The 18,399-nt window shown below is 36.8% G+C and overlaps 2 protein-coding genes across 2 annotated transcripts; one reads left to right on the forward strand and one right to left on the reverse strand.

Annotated features, from left to right (window-relative positions):
• The first annotated feature begins 3,707 nt into the window (after positions 1–3,707).
• si:dkey-219e21.2 (nuclear factor 7, brain) lies at positions 3,708–11,564 on the forward strand. Its single transcript, XM_041779750.1, has 10 exons — positions 3,708–3,868; positions 4,553–4,627; positions 4,762–4,901; positions 5,066–5,164; positions 7,020–7,154; positions 7,662–7,781; positions 7,876–8,004; positions 9,234–9,312; positions 9,390–9,416; positions 9,759–11,564. The coding sequence occupies exons 2-10, from the start codon at positions 4,561–4,563 to the stop codon at positions 10,289–10,291; spliced, it is 1,329 nt and encodes a 442-aa protein (XP_041635684.1). The 5' UTR covers positions 3,708–3,868; positions 4,553–4,560; the 3' UTR covers positions 10,292–11,564.
• Positions 11,336–16,739, reverse strand: LOC121504719 (CD209 antigen-like protein C). The gene is made up of 6 exons (XM_041779751.1): positions 16,360–16,739; positions 15,592–15,693; positions 14,901–15,032; positions 14,666–14,826; positions 14,472–14,596; positions 11,336–11,473 (listed from the first exon to the last, which is right to left on the reverse strand). The coding sequence occupies exons 1-6, from the start codon at positions 16,406–16,408 to the stop codon at positions 11,356–11,358; spliced, it is 687 nt and encodes a 228-aa protein (XP_041635685.1). The 5' UTR covers positions 16,409–16,739; the 3' UTR covers positions 11,336–11,355.
• Between the last annotated feature and the right edge of the window lie 1,660 nt (positions 16,740–18,399).

Raw genomic sequence — 18,399 nt, forward strand, 5'->3', positions numbered from 1 at the left:
TTTGAGACCAAAGGTTTGCTTGGCTTTATCAGTTAATAATTCATAAGTGTGCTAGTCATCAGGCTTCAGAATCTCTTTAAAACCAAACTGAGGGAGAAAAAGAGATTCAGAAACAGGAGCTGATGAAGAGGACCATGGAGGTACAGAGACAGCCTGAATCCACAGAGAGATCTGCAAGCAAGGACTGAAGTCAAGACTGATGACTCTCCTGATCCTGAGATTGAACACTATGATGATTACTCAGGTTTACAAGGAAGTCTTCATGTTGACTTTTATTTAATGAACAATAATAAATGATACTTAGAAAAAAATACATTGGGTATGTACGTTTATGAGTAAATTAAAAAATAGGTTCACCTGTAGGCTGCCATTTTTGTGCAATGCATTTTGGGTCGTAATGTTATCTTGCTGCACTGTTCTTCCTGCATCTTTTCAAATGTACTCACAGTCTTCTCTTTGCTAAAACAACAGTTTCAAAATTATACAGACTTTTGAATGAAACTTCATAGAAAGAAAAACAGCACAGCCATATCACTGTACTACATTTCTTTTGCAGTGTTATCCTGAAGAACTTTAAAATTTCAAACTCGAGTGCAGTTTTAGTTAAGAGTAAAATGTGGAAGGAATTAAGAAAAGAAGAGAACTATTTTACTGAGTATCTTAATTTAAAAAATAATAATAATAATAATAATTGTTATAATAATATTGGTGTACTTATGGATCTGAACACTTGGAGATTTTTAAAATATACTGGCATATTATCATGGTAGAGGAAGATTTCTTAAATTGTCATCAAACTTTTTAAATTTTCATTGAAAGAGACAGAAAAAATCCCTTTTATTTTATTTTGATATCTAATTTAGAATACTATGACTCTGTTTTGACTTTTCCCCACTTCCAAGGGATTCAGAAGGCAGTTAATTGATTTTAGGCATGTTTCTTGAAAACTTTTGTCAAAGAACAATGGTGTTTGATCACTTAAAAGTGAATTGACTGCCTTTGAAGTCTGGACTTTCTATCTTTAGGAGTAAATGCATCTAAAGACACACCTGTGCTAAGCAGTCTCTGTATTTTTTTTTTTTTTTTTTGATCTCTTATTAAATGATTAAATGTGAAAATGTTTGTCTCTCATTAAACAGCATCTCTTTATTTTTATTATTTTTATTTTTTATTTTTTGCCAAATAGATATGCTGTAGGACAGTAAATTAAACAGAGTTTACATGTGTATCTTCAAGGAAGTGTGTCACTCTGCAGAAACTTCCAGCAGCAGTCAGTTCAGTTTCTGTTCAGTGTGGCTGAGAGAGGTTTTATTTTCACTGTGTGAACCAATCATACTTGCTACAAAGATATTTTCCCTTACACTGGTAAACTGCTGCATGTTCCACCTGGACTCTTTTAATGGTCAGAGTGAAGTCAGAGTCTGATCCACTGCCTGAAAATGATGTGGAATCCCTGATACTCAAATGTTAGCAAAGTAAAGGAGAAGTTTAGGACTTCCTCCATCTTCCTGTTGGTACCAGTCCACATTGTGATAAATGCCTCCTGACTAAATATTGACGGTAGTCCTACAGGAGATGGTGACAATGGCTCCCAGAGCAGACCTCACTGCTGCAGGCTGAGTCACTGTGACCTGCTGTGTGAGGACATGGAGACTTAAACACAAAGTAGCGTCATGGTTTTTAAATTCTATGTAAAATGTCAAAGAGCCTGATAAATGGCAGGGCGTCATATTGCTGCTCTGTGTGGTAAAATATTACATACAAAATGGTCTTACCTGTCATTTAACAAATTCACACAGGAAAAAGCCCCTATGACTACATGTAAAATGGCAAATTATTTAATAATCAAAGTCATGTGAGGAGACACATAAACTGTAAGCCTCTGAAGCTTTGTTGAAGCATCTCTAACTTGTGTCTTTTCCACTAGAGACACAAAGAAACACAAAATGCAGCAGTGGTGAGAGGAAAAGGAAATTACATTTCAAGGGACATGAGACATTCTTTGCATCACAGCATCTATTAGAGATGCCGTGACAGCTGATCATCAATCAGCTGTTAGACAGCTCTGCGCTGACTCTCTGGCATTCTCCCACCACTATTAAAATTTAGGAACCCTTGAAATAGTAACCACATCTTTTCACTTGTCGAAACACAAACATTTGAGTTAGCCAGATTTGTATGCTAGCATCTCACTGATGAGTAGACAGAAGAGGATGTGCACATGCTGTTGTAGTTTTATCACACTTACTGCCAACTTCTGACCTTTGCACCTAGTTACTTTTTAACATTTGCCTGCATTGAAAATAAATTTGAAGTTGCTACTTGTAAAAGAGGTTCTGTGATATTTCTCCTCTCTGCACACATTGAGACTTTCACCACGCCCTCACCTTGCTTATGTTGTCTGAATCATGCTCACGCTGTTGCCATGGCATGGTTGATATTTCCTGGCATAGCAATCGAGTCTGAGAAGAGGTTGGCCGTTATCAGTGCTGGAATTTACTTTAACAGCTTGGATTAGCTTTTAAGAGTTCTTATGTAAACGTTTGCAGTTCTCTTGCTTTACACCTGCAGTACTCAATGTTGCAGTACAGAGCCTGTAAAAATATTCACCCCCTTGTATCAGTTTTATAAATCAATCATGGTAAATATAATTTGGCTTTTTTTGACAAAAACATCTGACAAAAATCTCTTTAATGTCAAAATGACAACAAATACCTAAGGTAAAATTAATGAATGCATAAATATTCACCCCCTTCAAGTCAGTATTTAGTAGATACACCTTTGGCTGCAATCACAGCACATCTTGCACATCTGGACACTGCCTGCAATTTTATTAAATTAAAACCATCATTATGACCTCCCAGGACATTTGTCAAGAAGCATCCCCACAGCATGATGCTGCCGACACTGTACTTCACAGTGGGAATGGTGGGTTTTTTGGTGATGTGTAGTGTCAAACAAAGCATTTTGTCTGATGGCCAAAAAGCAACATATTGGTCCTGTCAGACCAAAAAACTCTGCCTAAAAGTGCACCTCCCTGTTTTGGGTTTTTATTTACCACAAAGCAGATTAAAAACTAGACATTTAAGCTATTGAGGAGTTTGACAAGTGTACCTAATGAAGTGACCACTGAGTGTAAATGTTAAAAAAACAGATGATTGTTTATCTTGAATCTCTTTAGTTCTCTTCCTCTAATGTGATTCCTTAAGACATTTTGGTTGCCCTCCTTCTGTATGAATACATTTTGAACCACATCAGTTTAGTTTCATTTACTTCCTGCTCAGTTGGCTTATAACAGCGGGGCAGTGAGGATTTATGAGGGGTAGGGCCCTGGTGAAACCCCCGAGTGTCTTTAACAGTTCATCTAAAGAAGTATAACTTATAAAGGATTATTGAGGATTCATTTCTATTAATGATGGCAGTAAAATCGAAAAAGAGGGTGTCAAAGATTGAGTGTATTTAATGTTTAGATATAATATTAAGATCCTCACATTTTAGTTTCATATGCGATCACAGATCAGTATTAGGTGTAGAAGTGTAAAGAGGTGCAGCTACACCAGTGTAGAGTCACTCTGTGCGTCACTCTGAGTAATATCTATACACTTATCGCTGTAAAAAAAGAGCCCTTCACCCTCATGGAAACATGCCAGCTGCCGCCGGGACACTGCGAGGATTCGTGCAGAGAAGTCATCTCAGAAGCCATAAAAAAGTCCAAAGATCAGGCAGACGCAGAGAGGAACAAATAGGTTGACCTGAGAGTGGTGACCGTCCAGTCTTCGCCAGCCAGAGCAGAGCTGCACCACAGCCGCCTCAGACAACGGCTACGACACAAGGAACCCTGGGAATATCAGCACACCCGGAATACAATGTATGTATACATGAGGAACACTTATCTATACAGTTAAATTACATTTTTTAATCATTTTCTCATAAATTCATGATTTTGTATCTAATACTTGTTATCATTGTTGGTAAATTTGTCATTTATTATTATCTGATCAAAATTACTAAAAAAGCAGAACTTTACCTTCTTTATTTAACAGCTTTTTCATATTTTCCATGATTTTATTTTATATTAAGACCTCACTGTTCCACCTACAAGCATTTTTTAGCTTGTTGGGTTGGTTTCAGTTATACAGGGTCATGAAACGACAATTTAAGAAGCTGCCATAACTTTGAATAGTTTCAGAAAAGTAACTTTGATCAATTTTATACATTTATTAACAACTTTTAAAGTGAGTCACATCTGAATTTTGTGGGGGTTTTTTGTCATTATAATGTGGGGTATTTGAATATTTAGCTGAGCTATTTTGTCTAATTTTGAAATATTCTTTGTTTTTGTAGGTTTACTTTGCTCACTGATGCACAGTTATTTTCATTGTTTAAAAACTGATGTGATTCTCCCAAATATGAACGTATTTGACACTTTATACCTGTACTTTTACTTGATTGATTGTTAAATGAAGATATTTTTAATTGTTTTGCAGGACTATAAAGCAGTAACTTTGCTTCTTTTAAAGTTTTGACAAACATTTAAATATTCACCTGTTAGACTTCGCCATGGAGATGGAGATGAAGGAGATGAAGGAGATGAAGGTGACAAAAAGCATCCTGAAAACTAAGAAACGTAGGTTTTTCAGAACACATTTACATTAAATCAGATCACCGTGTTACAGTGGGGAGTAAATGTGCCGTACAGCTTACATCCAATCACTTATTTTAGCTGAATGATGTTTTCCATGATTTGTCTTCCCCCTACAGAAGTGAGCATACTGGACAACAGCCAGAGCAGCTCCATCGGGCCTGTGCGCTGGAATGTACCTGAGGAGAGCACCCAGCCTCACAACTCAGCACCCAGCGGACCCACAAACACCAACAGCAGCCTCAGCCAACACTCACAGGTACAAAAAAACCCATCAGTGTCTATTAATCATTGTTTCTTGTTTTTCAGGACTCAATGTTAAAGTAGAACCTCTATGAATTCTTCTTTTGAGCTTCTAAAAGTAAAATAAAAAAAAACGTCCAATTGTGCTTAAAATGGTCATCTTACTGGTGTTTTCTGCAGCAACACCCTCGTCAGGTGGGCTTGAAGAACCTCCGCAGCTTGCAGGAGTGTGTGCAGTTCATCCATCACTGGAAAGAGCAGGTGGACCAAGTGTGCAAGGTAGGAGACGAAGGAAACCAGGGAGGGAAATGGGCAGGGGCAGTGGTATAGTTAGCTATCTCTCAGCAGGAAGGTAAGGAGTTCAATCTCCTGCTCCTGCAACCACATCCTGATGTCCTTTGGCAAGAAACTTTATTACAAATTGCTCCCACTGTTGTATGTGGATGTGTATGAATGGAATTAGTTAATATTAATGGATACTTTACATGGCAACCTCTGCAACATGCAGTGTAAAAAAGTGCTTTTAATTGTCAGATGATGAATTATAAATTTTTATTAATTGTAGAAAAAGTAAACAAAATATTGGTACTTGTTACTCTGAGAAAAGGAACATAAGTCCAAAAATAATCTTTAAAAGTATGTGAACAAAGTAATGTAGTAATGTAGTAATGTAAAGTAAATATGCCATCCATAGTGTTAAGTCAACCAGATAAATAACACAGAGACCCTCCATTTCCTTTTTGAAGAGCCTGTAATTGTTTTGTTTGTTTGTTTGTTTTCCTCAGCAAAACTGAGAGCAAAATTGACCCAATTAAATACATGACTGTCAAATGGGAAGAAAATGGTGTCAAAGGGTTTTAAAGAGGAACTGTTTTCTTCTTGTATGAACTTGAGATAAATACGGTGGCTTGGAAAGGAAATACAAAATTACAAACCCTGAAACAAATTTGCATTAACTAAAATATTTCATAAAAACAAATTTATATTCACCAAACACTTTAACAAATGATTAGATAAATTAACATTTTATGAAACAAACTTACAAAAAGTCCAATACAAAATTTCAAAGTATGAAGCATTTTTTTTAAATTTGAGAACACCTTAACAAATTCTGAAACACTTTTTAAAAATTTGTAACAATAAAACAAAGCCTGAAACACTTAAAAAAAACCTTGACAATATTACAAAGTCTGAAACACTTTTCAAAAAATCGAAACACTATTACAAAGTCTGAAAAACTTGAAACTTGGGTGACTTCACACATTTGGTACACTCCCTTCCATAAGAAATTATGTTTGAAATATGTTTCAGAAGAAAAGAAAAAAATTGTTGTGTATTGTAAATTGGTTTTATAAAATGTAACTTTGTTTTGTTCTTGGTAAAAAAAAAAAAAAAAAAAAAAAGTATATATTTTAATTTGTTTCATGAAATATATTTTTTGTTAAAAGTGTTTTAGACTTTGAAATTTTCTATCAGACTTTCTTTATATTTGTTTTGTAAAATGTAAATTTGTTTGTCATTTGTAAAAGTGTTTGTTTTATTAAGGTTGATGTTAATTTGTTTCAAGTTTTTTAAAATCTGTTTCAGATTTGTTATTTTGTATTGCACGTTCAGGCCAGCGTGGCGAGTTTTTATCTTTTTCCTTCATTTATTAGTGAAGATAAAAGGCCTAATAATATTTAGGTCATAAGTCCGGGGCAGTAAATTTGCAGCAGACTGGACAAACACTGCTCTGAGAAGTTATTGCTCTGCTTCTTTTAAAGAGGGTGAAAACCAGGTTGTAGGGTAGCTGCAGATAGGACACGTGTTTATAGGCTCTTTTATCGCTCGTCTGCATGACCTTTTGCTCTATAGGGTCTGGGTGGTAAATGCTAGATGGACCTCGACATGCACTGTTATGATATTTTACAAGGGGCTTGTGACTTCATGACATCTATGTGGACGACTTTCCCTTTGGGACTCATTAAGGCTGATTAGACGCTGTTTATTTAACCAGATGATCTAAAAAAAAAAAAAGTGCAAACACAAATACTCCGAGCTAAATCTTCCTGATTCAGCCTTGAACCTCATGTTACTGTCTACATTTATCAGCCGTCTGGAGGAGAGTCTAATAGTGTGTATTGTTGTGTTTCAGAAAGGCAATGCTGATCCAAAAGAGGGAACTCACAAGAAAGAAGACCAAATCACTGACAAGAGAACTGAGCGCAGCCTGGAGGAGAGCAGGAAGCTGATCCTGGAGTGGGCTGATGAACTCAATCATGTCGACAAGGTTAGGATTAGATTACAGTTTGGTGCTTACACTGCAAAAATTCAAATCTATGTAGCTTTTTTTTTTTTTTTTTTTTTTTTTTTTTTAACTATTTCTGGTCAAAAATATCTAATTACATTTATTTTAGGCCATATTCACTTGAAAACCCACAGTCCAAAGACATGCTCCTTAGGCTGATTGGTGATGCTAAATTGCCCGTAGGTGTGAGCATGGGCCTAAGTGTTTTTGATGCTGTGATTTCCTGGTGACCAGCCCGGGGTGTCTTTGGCCGATTACAGCTGGGATCAGCTCCAGTCCCAGTGAACCTTCACAGGACAAGTGGTCGTCTATACTAAAGATAATAGATGGATGCTTTAGATCTTGAATTAAGAAGTTTACCTGCACTTTTGGGTGACTCAAATTAAGAGCAATGTGACATTTTTGACTAGAAATAAGACTTGGATTTGAGTTTTTGCAGTAAAAGAAGGCTTAGCCTGTTGTCTTTACTAACTGAATTTCTCCCCCCAGCTCCTGAAGAGCACCTCCTGGGCTAAGGTTCAAGAAAAAGACAAAAAAGATCAGGACCCCAAAGAGGAGACCCAGCTGAGGATCATGGAGTGGGCAAAGGAGCTGCAGGAGGCGACTGAGGTGAAGAGTCCTGATATTAAAAACCATACATGAGGGAAAAGGTTTTGCCTCATTGCTCCATTTCTGAGCCGCTAAAGGAGTATTTGTGTTGCAGAGCTGTGGTGTGCAGAGTGAAGAGCTGGGGAAAGTGCTGCGTTTGCTCGGTTTGAAAAAGAAACGGCTCGTCAACCTGATGCCTCTGATGGAGTTCATCACCTGGTCTCTACTCAAAGAAGACAGCACGGTGAGAATCAGCCTCAAAATTCACCCAGGGAAGAAAAGGGGATCAGAAACCAAGCAATGTAGCAGAATTTTAAGTTAGTTCTATGTAAAAAGTAGGCATATAAATAAATACATTTGTTCTTAAGTTTTGCCCCTCAATTAAGTATTTAAACTTTGACACCATTTTTAACAAGATGTGGCCTAAAAAGGCACACATAAACTCATGAACCTTGTGCTATAAAACACAAAACAGAAATGAGAAAGGTGTCAATGCCATGCATTGCAGATATGGCACGTTATGAAACAAGTTACATAACACATGATTAAAGTGAACTCTGCTCTCTTTATGCTGGCATCAATAAATGAAATCTGTATTTCAGTAAATATGACCTCGGTCAACCTACGTCTGATAAACAGTGACAATAAATCTCTTTGATAGCAGATAGTGCCGACTCTGCAGTTCAGTTATCATCATGTACGCAGATGATGGAGCGGTGTATACCATAAAGTTCTCGTTGACATTCAGAGCAACTTTTTTTTGTTTAGAGCGTTGTTTTTCTTTATTTTAGCTAAAGTTAAGACATGGTTGACTCTGAAGCAACTACACCTTTTATGACATAGCAGGGAAAAAACAGGACTGATAAGGTAGAACCCCAAAGGAGGACAGGGTCCCTTCATTGGGCTTTACTAATAAAAATCTTTTTAAATGCATAAAATGGATTCATACATGGTGTCATTTGTTGCAATTATTCAATTTAAACCACAACAGAGTTGTAAGGTTGCAAGTTAACACAATGTCATAGTTAGTTAGAGTAATCATGATACCAGATTTTTAAACTTTTGTGCAAGTCTAGCAAAAACCAAACAATAAAAATACTTTTTTGATTCCATGATGCCAAAAACAGAAGTCCTGGGTACTCAATATTCCTTCATTTCTGTTTTTTAAAATGGCAGGCAAGCTCCCTCCCCCTTTGCAGTCCAATCAAACGATAGATAAACTTCATTCAGTTTAAAGCTTTTATTGTGTTGGTGTAATTGATACGTTAAAGCAATATAAAAGGTTGTTCGGGGCCGTAGTAGGAGGGGCCCAATTTGATTTCTTCCCATGGGTCACAGACATCCTGGTGACACCTTTGGTTATGACATTCTCAAGTCATTATGAAGAAATGTTCACCGGAAAGTTCATGCAAACTACCCATGCTTTTGTCTTACAATACTGTTCCTTTATTTAATTTATTTTTATTCCTCCAGGTGTTGGTTTCACAGATTTGGCTGCTGGCAAAGCAAAGGACATGGAAAGCAGGAATCCCGAGATACATCCCAAACTCTGGTATGTCTATACACATTAGTACATCTGTTTTTCATTCATTGATAGTTTGCTATAATATCTGTGTTTTTCCTTTTCAGTTTGGAGTTGGATTTGCAGTGCAGCAGGTAGGATCAACGTCCATTTATCTGTCTCACTCACTGTAATGCTTACTGATGATTACACATTGCAAGTTGTTAAAAAGTAGGTTAAAAAAATCTACCATAGGCTTGGTAGAATCATGATTTTCTATTACCAGGATGCATTTATCTCATTACAAGACACTGGATAGTTTAAGTTTTCTTCCCCCACTGGCAGATTGTTTTGACTCATCGCTGGCATTGCTGGCTCTATTTTTTGCCTTATATATTTTAAATTAAGATGCTAATGAGATATTTTTGCAACAACATTGGACAAATATGCTTGCTGTGATTTCAGAGGAAACTTAAACCTCTCTTTTTCCCACACAGCTGACGTGATCCTCGACCCAAAGACCAACAACCCCTGGCTAGTGCTATCAGACGACCAGCGTATGGTCCAGGAAGCCCACACTGAGGCCGATTTACCGTACAGCCCCCAGCGCTTTGACAGCTGGCCCTGCGTCCTGGGCTGGGAGGGCTACAACAGCGGCCGCCACTACTGGGAGGTGGACATCGCCAACAATGGCTACTGGCGTATCGGCATGACCACGGCAGACTCCAAACGTGAAGGCCACTTCCCCATGAGCCCAAAGCAGGGGTACTGGACCCTGTGGCGAAGCACACAGAAGTTCTACGCCTGCACCAAGCCGGAGACTCTGCTGCCTAACAGCCTGGTGCCTCGACGGGTTGGGGTCTACTTAGACTACGAAGAGGGACAGATCTCCTTCTACAACGCGGAAACTAAGTTCCACATCTACACCTTCACCGGGAGCTTTAGAGGAAAGCTGTATCCTCTGTTTGCACCGCTGGATGGTCGCACACTCATGAGAATCATCCCGCCAAACAAAATCTCCACACACTGAGAGATGAACCCTAACTCTGGGACTACTTCAAGGATTAATGTTGACTTTAACATAAATTCAGCTCAGAGAAAACATCAAAAATAACATCCAAACACTGGTGATTTCCTCTGAATGTTACTCTAAATCTATGGACCATATTAGATGATAGATTCTGACAGTTTCTCTTTTTAAACTGGATCTAAAATCACTGAAGCATCAGGTGAAACATGCTTTGAAGAGCCGCAGACACTTTAAAAGACCAGACTTAATCAAAGTGCTGATGATGTACAATGACTATAAAAGAAATCTAAATGGCCATTTTAATCAGGCCTTTATGAAATGAAACCCTCTGTGAATGTAAAAATATTTATTTATATTTTATGGAATAAGCTTAATAAAAGGCAATGAACACTGAAAAACAGGGTTGTAACGATGCACTCAACTCATGATACAAATCCTTTCAAACACTGGATTAAACAAAATAAATGTATAATATGATTGTTTTATTGTGATTCTACAATAATTAAAACAATAATTACATTTTTTCTTATATTTTTCTTCATATGCAAGCAATTTTAATTCTTTTTGTATATAGTTAGGAATTTTAAAAGCATACTTTTCTTACTGAAAGTGACTGATTATATCTTACAGAAAAACCTTCTCAGAAACATTTTTGTAAAATGGAAGAAGTTTTCTGCATCTGCTGCTTAAATAAACAGTCCTCTGTGTATATTTTTATACAATTGATATAAATTGTCATGAGGTATCATTACAGCCCTGCTGAAAAATGTCCCACTCTCAATCATGTGTTTGTTATTCCATGACACGGAAGTGATCAGAATATGTGAGGAAGTGTGACACATTCTTCATTTAGATACATGCATGCACTTTACAAAACGCTTTCACATAATAAATATGAGAGAAAAACATCATGTTGTCTTCTTTTTCATGCAAACATCACCACTATGCAACCTGATGCATCTTTACAAATGTAACGCTTTGATATAAATCCATAGCTGACTTTTCAGGTCAGATCTATTTAAATAAATTGTCCTAAATAAAAGCGTTGAGTTGTTTGAAGCCTGTCAGGAGTCCTTCTTACACGTCCAGGGTCCATACTCCTCACAGTCTGCAGCAAAGAGACTCCCACCTCCTCTCAGGTCTGCACAGTCCCTGTGGTTCGCATCCCACTCTACAGTCAGACTATAGAAAACACAACAGATCTCAACATTTGCTCCAAAATATAAGGATATTCAAAAGAAAGTTGATTATTTATGAAATAATTAGACATGAGGAGATGAGAGTTTTCTTTACATTAAAGCTGATGTTTGTGAATGTATATATGTGTAATATGTATGTATATATGTACTATATTCTAGAAATAAAGAAAAAGAAACCAACATTGTCATGATGTTTGTGTTTTAATAACCAAGATCATCTTAGTACAGTAATTGGCTGCATGTCTGTCTGTCTGTGTTGATTTGCACACCACACCATTGCTCCAATTGTCCTTGATAATTCTCTAAAGACTTCTTGAGTGTACTGGTTTGAAACTGGTGACATGAAAAAATCATAAATATGTACAGATTTTCTAAAAAATCCCAAAATGTTGTGCTGAGTCATCATTTGGGGAATTCTGCTGCTCCCATTTACCTTGGATATTGAAGTTGGGAATGACATCACACCCTGGTGGACGCATTCCATTTTCTACAAGCTCGTTCACATAAAGATCAGCGTTGTCACATTATAGCAAAAAAGTTCCTGTTTTTAAACTTTTCAGAGAAGGTCTGTCTGCGCAGAAGTTATTTAACCTCCTGCATGTACATATGACATTCATCACATATGACATTACATTCTGGCTTTCCAACATAGTAACATTTTTTGCTATCAAAATGTTTTATATTATCATTCAGAATGTCCACTGAAATTGAAGTAAGTTGTTGAGATATCAGGAAATTTCAGGGAAATTTTTTGGGAAATTGTTTGGATATTTATGGGGGAATTTGCTGGGAAAACGTCAAATATTTTCATATTGATTTTGGGGATATGCTTGTATTTTTTTGAAGAATTTCATTGGAAGTCTTGAGAAAAATTGCTTTGGCATTTTCATGGGAGTTTAGGAAAGTTTTTTGTATGTCTGGGATAATTTGTTTGGTTATTTACAGGCATTTTTAAGGAAGTGTGGTTAAAGCAGCATTTGTAATTTTTGGGAAGTTGATAAGAAATTTTCTGGGGAATTTACTTTGAAATTTGGGGATATTTTCTTCAAAATGTTCTAGAATTTAAGTCATTTTGGATATATGTTTGCTTTTTCTGCCTTTGTTTATAGAGGAGGTTGGTGGATAGAGTCAGAAACAGGGATAAGTGAGCGAAGTGAGACGTGTTGGAAAGTAGCCGCAGACCAGACTTGAGCCCAGCCCACCCGCACACATGGGCCTTGCCTTAAACCACCAGGCCATCTGCGCCTCAAATTTTAAGAATGTTTTATGGAAAACCTAGAAAATATGTTTAAGAATTGTCCAAGTATTAAAAGTAGCCTTCTTTGCCATTCTTCCCTTTCTGCACTGTTGAGTTACCCAAGAGCGCTGGGTTTCTGTTTTATTTTCAGCTTCATCATGTGTATGCCTACATTTTGACAAAGGAAGGGTCTGAGACTGTGCACTGGTCAGTCTACCGAAATTACTTTACTGTGAAGCCATGCTGTTGTAACTCATACAGAATGTGGCTTGGTATTATCTTTCTGAGATAAGCAAGGATGTTCCTAAAAAAAACATCATCTGGATGGATGTTGCTCCAAAACTTCTGTGTACCTCTTAGTCATAGTTCAAATTACAGGGGAGCTAAGGGAAGCTTGGCACCCCTGAAAGCCTCAAATGAGAAATTTAGGGGGAGCTCCAAAAAGTCGTCAGTATTCTATTCTATCTACACTATGTTTCCTAAACATAAAACCAACAGCATAAATATCTCAGTGTTGTTTGATTTCTTTATTGTTACATGATGAATCAACATTTTTGTTTATCTGTCCCCGCAAATCAACAAATTCTGGGTCTATTTCTGCTGTGGTCATTCATGTGTGGCAGCACTGCAATAAAATAAGACCCAGAATTACAAAGGTCCCTGAACTTATCACTGAGTTGGTGTTTTTGTGGGTAAAACATGTTTCCTGTGATTGCCTGAACTTTATATGTATTTTTTGCTCTGATTAAACTTGTGTGATGCTTAAATTGTTGTTATCGGGCCTAAATGTCAGGTTACTGATGGTTTCAACTCTTCGATGCAGAAGTGGCAGAATGATTGTTAACTCTGCGTGGCACTTAAATGTGATGACCTGAAATGCTGTGGTGCACACCGGATAACCCCTGAAAGCCACTGTATGATTTTAACACTGTTCTCAGTATTAATGATGCCTTCACAGACGTGCAAGTGACCCATGCCATGAGCACTAAAACACCTCCACTACATCACAGATTCTTGCTTTTGAACTCTGGACTGATAACTATCTTGGTGGTCCAGTTCCTCTTTAGACAATAAGACTATAAAGCCTTTATTTCCACTTTTCAATGTTTTTCAAAGTGTCAATCACAGAATAAGGGATCAGTACTGTTTTTTTCTGCCATGCCTGCAGAGATTCCTCTAAATTCTCTGAATCTTTTAATGTTATGAACTCTAGATGGTCAAATCTCTATTTTTCTTGCAGTTGCATGTTGAGGAATGTTTATAGAAATATTTTCTTCTCAGCCTTTGATAAAGTGGGAAACCTTACACCATTGTTGACTGAACAGCTGAGCCTTTGAGGACAGCTCCCTTTATACCCAGTTGTCACACTATCACCTGTTAAAAACTAACTTGCTTCCCTGTGCAATGTTCCACGTGTTTCTTCAATATTCCTCAGTTTTTCCTGTCTTTTCTTGCTCCCGTCCCACCTTTTTTGGAATGTGTTGTAGGCTTCAAATTCAGCATGTGTGATTTTTTTTCTCCAAAATCAAGATGGTTTATAACTTAGACCTTTAAATCCAGTGTTTGTGCTTTTTTTAGATTAAGTAAAAGCTGATAAGGATTTGCAAATCACTCTATTCTCTAATTCACACGACGTCCCGACTTTTTTGAATTTGTTTTGGATACCACCAGTATTTCAGCTTCACTTTTGTAAAGCAGGAGTTGTGTTGCTTATTTTAAAACACAGTCAGTGATCTGTACTCACGACATGTAGTGCTGGACGTGCATCCCATCCCACCACATCCACTGACTCTCCTGCTGGGCGTCTGTCAGTCCCACCCACAGGAAGGGAAACCTCGGAAATGTCCTCATCACACTTTGGATAAATTCCTGGGGAGGAAGATGCATTTAGACACAGGTTAGAGTGCAGTTTCTATTGTCATCTTCCTCAATATTTACCATTTCAGCAGAGCCTTTGATCACAGTCAGGCTGCTGTTGTGTTGCCGGCAGAACTCTGCGCTCTCGTTCCACTTTAGGTTTTCCTGCCGTCCCACTGAGAAGAAGTAACAGGAACTGTTCCACCAAAGCCAGCCATCAGGACACAATCTGCACCGGGAGTCTACAAACAACAGCAAATTGACATTGATGTGTGCGGCACAGTAAATGTCTGCAGTCAAAAATCAAATCTATCACCTTCAGTGGCAGCGTGGAGCATCAGGGTCAGATCATTGCGCTCCTTTTTGCACTGCTGCAGGCGATCCTGGTACTGACTGACTGCAGGTTTGAGGGTCTGCTTATCCTCTTTTGGTGCTTTTGTCCACCAGACTGAAGAATAAACATGAAGTGGATTTAAACAATTGATGTGAGCTGGTCTGTGATACTACAAGTTCTCTGAGAGGGTGAAGGGATAACGAGGAAAGCAAGGCAGCGGCTGTGACCTTACAATGCAGGCCTCAGGGATCCATTCTTGTACAACAATAATTTCCAACTTATTTAAAGTTCTCTTTGAACATATGTACTAGTAAATAAGAGTCTTTTATAGACTCTAGCTGCCCCCTTTGGACAAAGTGGTTCCCTTTACCTTACTGTGACTTTGCCAGGCATGTAAGAGATATTTAAGGATCAAAAACTGTATAATATTGTTTTCTTTAACAGTCAGCTGTATCACCACTGTGGGTTATTTTTTAAAAAGGATGTTTTTTATTGCAAGTTTGAAAACTGGTCTTCTGATTCTTACCTGTACCGGCAGATACTGTCAAAAAAAGTAATCAATCTGCTGGTCACAATGATGGAATTCAAATGAGGAACCTTCCTGCTGTGAAGTCTTTCAAGATTTTCAGATTTTCAGATTTTCATCAAAACTGAATACATATGTGATACTTACCAAATAAACCCAAACACAAAAGTAGTCCCACGATGAGGATGACAGTTGACAAGGTAACAGCCAAACAAGCGGTCATCTTACATTTATGGCAGCATCTTGTGTCTGTGTCGTAGACAATAAAAAAACAATCATTTACAGCATCACTGATCTCTTCAGAATGACTCATTTTGTATCACAAATGTTTGCAAATAGAGACTGAATGGTGCTTGATTGTATACACTGTGGCAACAGGTTTGATTAAAACACTTTAACAGGTGTGGCCAAATACTTTTGTCCATGTAGTTTACCTCTGCTGCTCTCAGCTTGTGTTTTTATTGATTATATGCACACTGGAGAAATATCTTGAATCTTACTTTCTATCATTAAATATCTATTTTTATTCTTCGTCTTGGAAAAAGGAGTCAGCTATTATTTTTGTTCATAGTCTTACAGAATGAACTCTGCCTTTATGTCGATAATCTGATAAGCAAAAGTGCTAACCAAGGTCTTAAAGAACATATGATATTTGATCTTTGACTCTCATCAAGATAATGGTACCTTCTGAGAAAAAGAAAAATGAACACGGACTTTGCAACCAGACATAACCATAACTCTGCTGTTAATTCCTCTGTGTGAATCAGGTTATGTTTTAAGAGGTGCTCTAACAGAAGCTGTGAACTAAGGAGGCAGTTTTCTTATTTTACAACTTGTAATAAACATCTAACATAAATTCTAGAGTTAAGTAACATTTTTGCAGTATGTTTGGGGGAAACACTCTTGGTTACCAACCTTCAGGTGCTTCCCTCTCAGTGTTGCCCTCCTGGTTTCTCAGATCCATTCAGCTGTTGGAAGCTCTTCGTCCTTTAACCCCAACACTCGCACAGTTCTGCTCACTTGTTTTAATAAATTGTGACTGTTCTGCTTCGTTTTAAAGCTGCACTCTTTAACATGGGGGCCAAAAATAGGGACTCTACTGTAACAGGAAGTTGCTAGGGTGGTAGTTTGTTACAGTAGTCCCGTCTTAGCCATCGAGGTGTTAAACATGCAGATGTATGAGCTGAAAGTGAGACTGACATAAAGGCTAAAGCTGCTCCAACTAAGGAGGGTAAGACTGCAAACTAATGTCAGGGTAAACTCTGGGTTCTCAGTGCTACTCTTACCAGAGGCAGACTGCTGTGGTAACTTCTGCTGAAAATTTAACATGCTCTGGAGCAGGCTTAGTTCAGGTAAAGTGACTTGTATGAAATTCTGCCTACTGATCAATAAGACCTCTTGATCAGAGTTCTGTAAAACTCTTTAATATTGTGGAATATCAATGCTCTGCAGTTATTGTCCTATACAACAAAGACTAATAAAAGTTTTAAAAAATTACAAAGAAATGAAGAAATAAAATCACAAAAAAGGTGAAACAAAAAATAAGAAAAATTGATGATTATAATGACAAAAAATGGCAAAAATATTGAACAAAAACCCAGAGAAAAATCACAAAAATTACAAAAACCCCATGAAAAACGAATTAAAATGGGTTAAAATGATAAAGAAAATACATGATAAAAAAAATATTGAAAAAATAATGCGAAAAATCACAAAAAATGATTAAAAAAAGATGAAAAATATAAGGAATAAATTAAGGTGAAAGGGACAAAAAGGATAACATTAATTAATAATAATGAAAAACATGAAGAAAAATAACAGACAGCCAAAGGTTGACAAACAAAATGACAAAGAAATGACAAAAAATATTGAAAAAGACAAGAAAATCACAAAAAATGATAACAAAAAAGATGAGCAAAAAAGATGAAAAAATGGCTTAAAAATATCGATGAAAGAAAATAATGAAAAAAAGGTTTTAAAAAAATATTTAAAAAATGGAAGACCAAAATTATATGAAATTCCCCAAAAATACTGAAAAAATGACAAGGGTTGAAAAAAAAAACAGGGAAAAAGACAAAAAAAAAAAAAAAAAAAGAAAAAATGAAGAAAAATATGACGAAAAACATGAAGAAAAAAATAACAAATAACCAAATACTGACAAACAAAATGAAAAATGGACAAAAATATTGAAAAAATCATGAGAAAGATCACAAAAAAATAACGGGAAAAAAGATTTTAAAAATGATGAAAATTGATGAAAAATGACCAAAAAATAAGGAAAACAATTAGGAAAAAATAAGGAAAAAGCTGAAAAAGAAATATGAAAAAAGACCACAAAAATAGGGGGGAAATAAGCGGAACAAATAACCAAAACAAAACAAAAAAAAAAACATGAAAAAAACCCAGACAAAAGAGGATTCAAATTATTTTAAAGATGATGAAAAGGGCGCGCCAGTAGTCGAGTGGTTAAGGTGTGCACCATGTACACGGTCAGCCCGGGTTTGAATCCAGCCTGGGGCCCTTTGCTGCATGTCTCTCCCCCGCTCTCACCCCTGTTTCTGAGTCAATCCACTGTCTACCTCTATCCAATAAGGGCCCAAAAACAAATGTTTAAAAAAACTGATGAAAAATGAAGGAAAAAATGACAGAAAAATTGACAGAAAAAATGATGATGTTTCCACCTGTGATTCAGGTGATCCTAAAGTATACAAAGAGCTTATTCTTCATCAGTATGAATCACCTTGTTATGAGGTGTACTTGTGCTCTGTTCTTGCCAGAGGAGAACCAGTTTGCCACTGATTTTTTAGAGTCACTGCAGCTCTTTCATACTGTAAAATATTTTAAAAATTCAGAAGTGTATTTCAACTATATGTTGTGTTGACCAATATGACACTTTTATAGTGTTTAACTGTTTACAAATTTAATTAAAACTGTCAATTTTTCTGGGTATTTTAC

Source organism: Cheilinus undulatus, linkage group 22 (genome assembly GCF_018320785.1).
Source record: "Cheilinus undulatus linkage group 22, ASM1832078v1, whole genome shotgun sequence".
NCBI lineage: Eukaryota > Metazoa > Chordata > Actinopteri > Labriformes > Labridae > Cheilinus > Cheilinus undulatus.

Coding starts and splice junctions, on each gene's coding strand:
- si:dkey-219e21.2 (XM_041779750.1), top strand. CDS start 4,561: ATGGAGATGGAGATGAAGGAGATGAAGGAGATGAAGGTGACAAAAAGC. Junction 7,155..7,661: donor AACTCAATCATGTCGACAAG/GTTAGGATTAGA, acceptor TTCTCCCCCCAG/CTCCTGAAGAGCACCTCCTG. Junction 9,417..9,758: donor TTGGATTTGCAGTGCAGCAG/GTAGGATCAACG, acceptor TTTCCCACACAG/CTGACGTGATCCTCGACCCA.
- LOC121504719 (XM_041779751.1), bottom strand. CDS start 16,408: ATGGATCTGAGAAACCAGGAGGGCAACACTGAGAGGGAAGCACCTGAA. Junction 14,827..14,900: donor GCTCCACGCTGCCACTGAAG/GTGATAGATTTG, acceptor TGTTGTTTGTAG/ACTCCCGGTGCAGATTGTGT. Junction 11,474..14,471: donor CACGTCCAGCACTACATGTC/GTGAGTACAGAT, acceptor TGTTTTCTATAG/TCTGACTGTAGAGTGGGATG.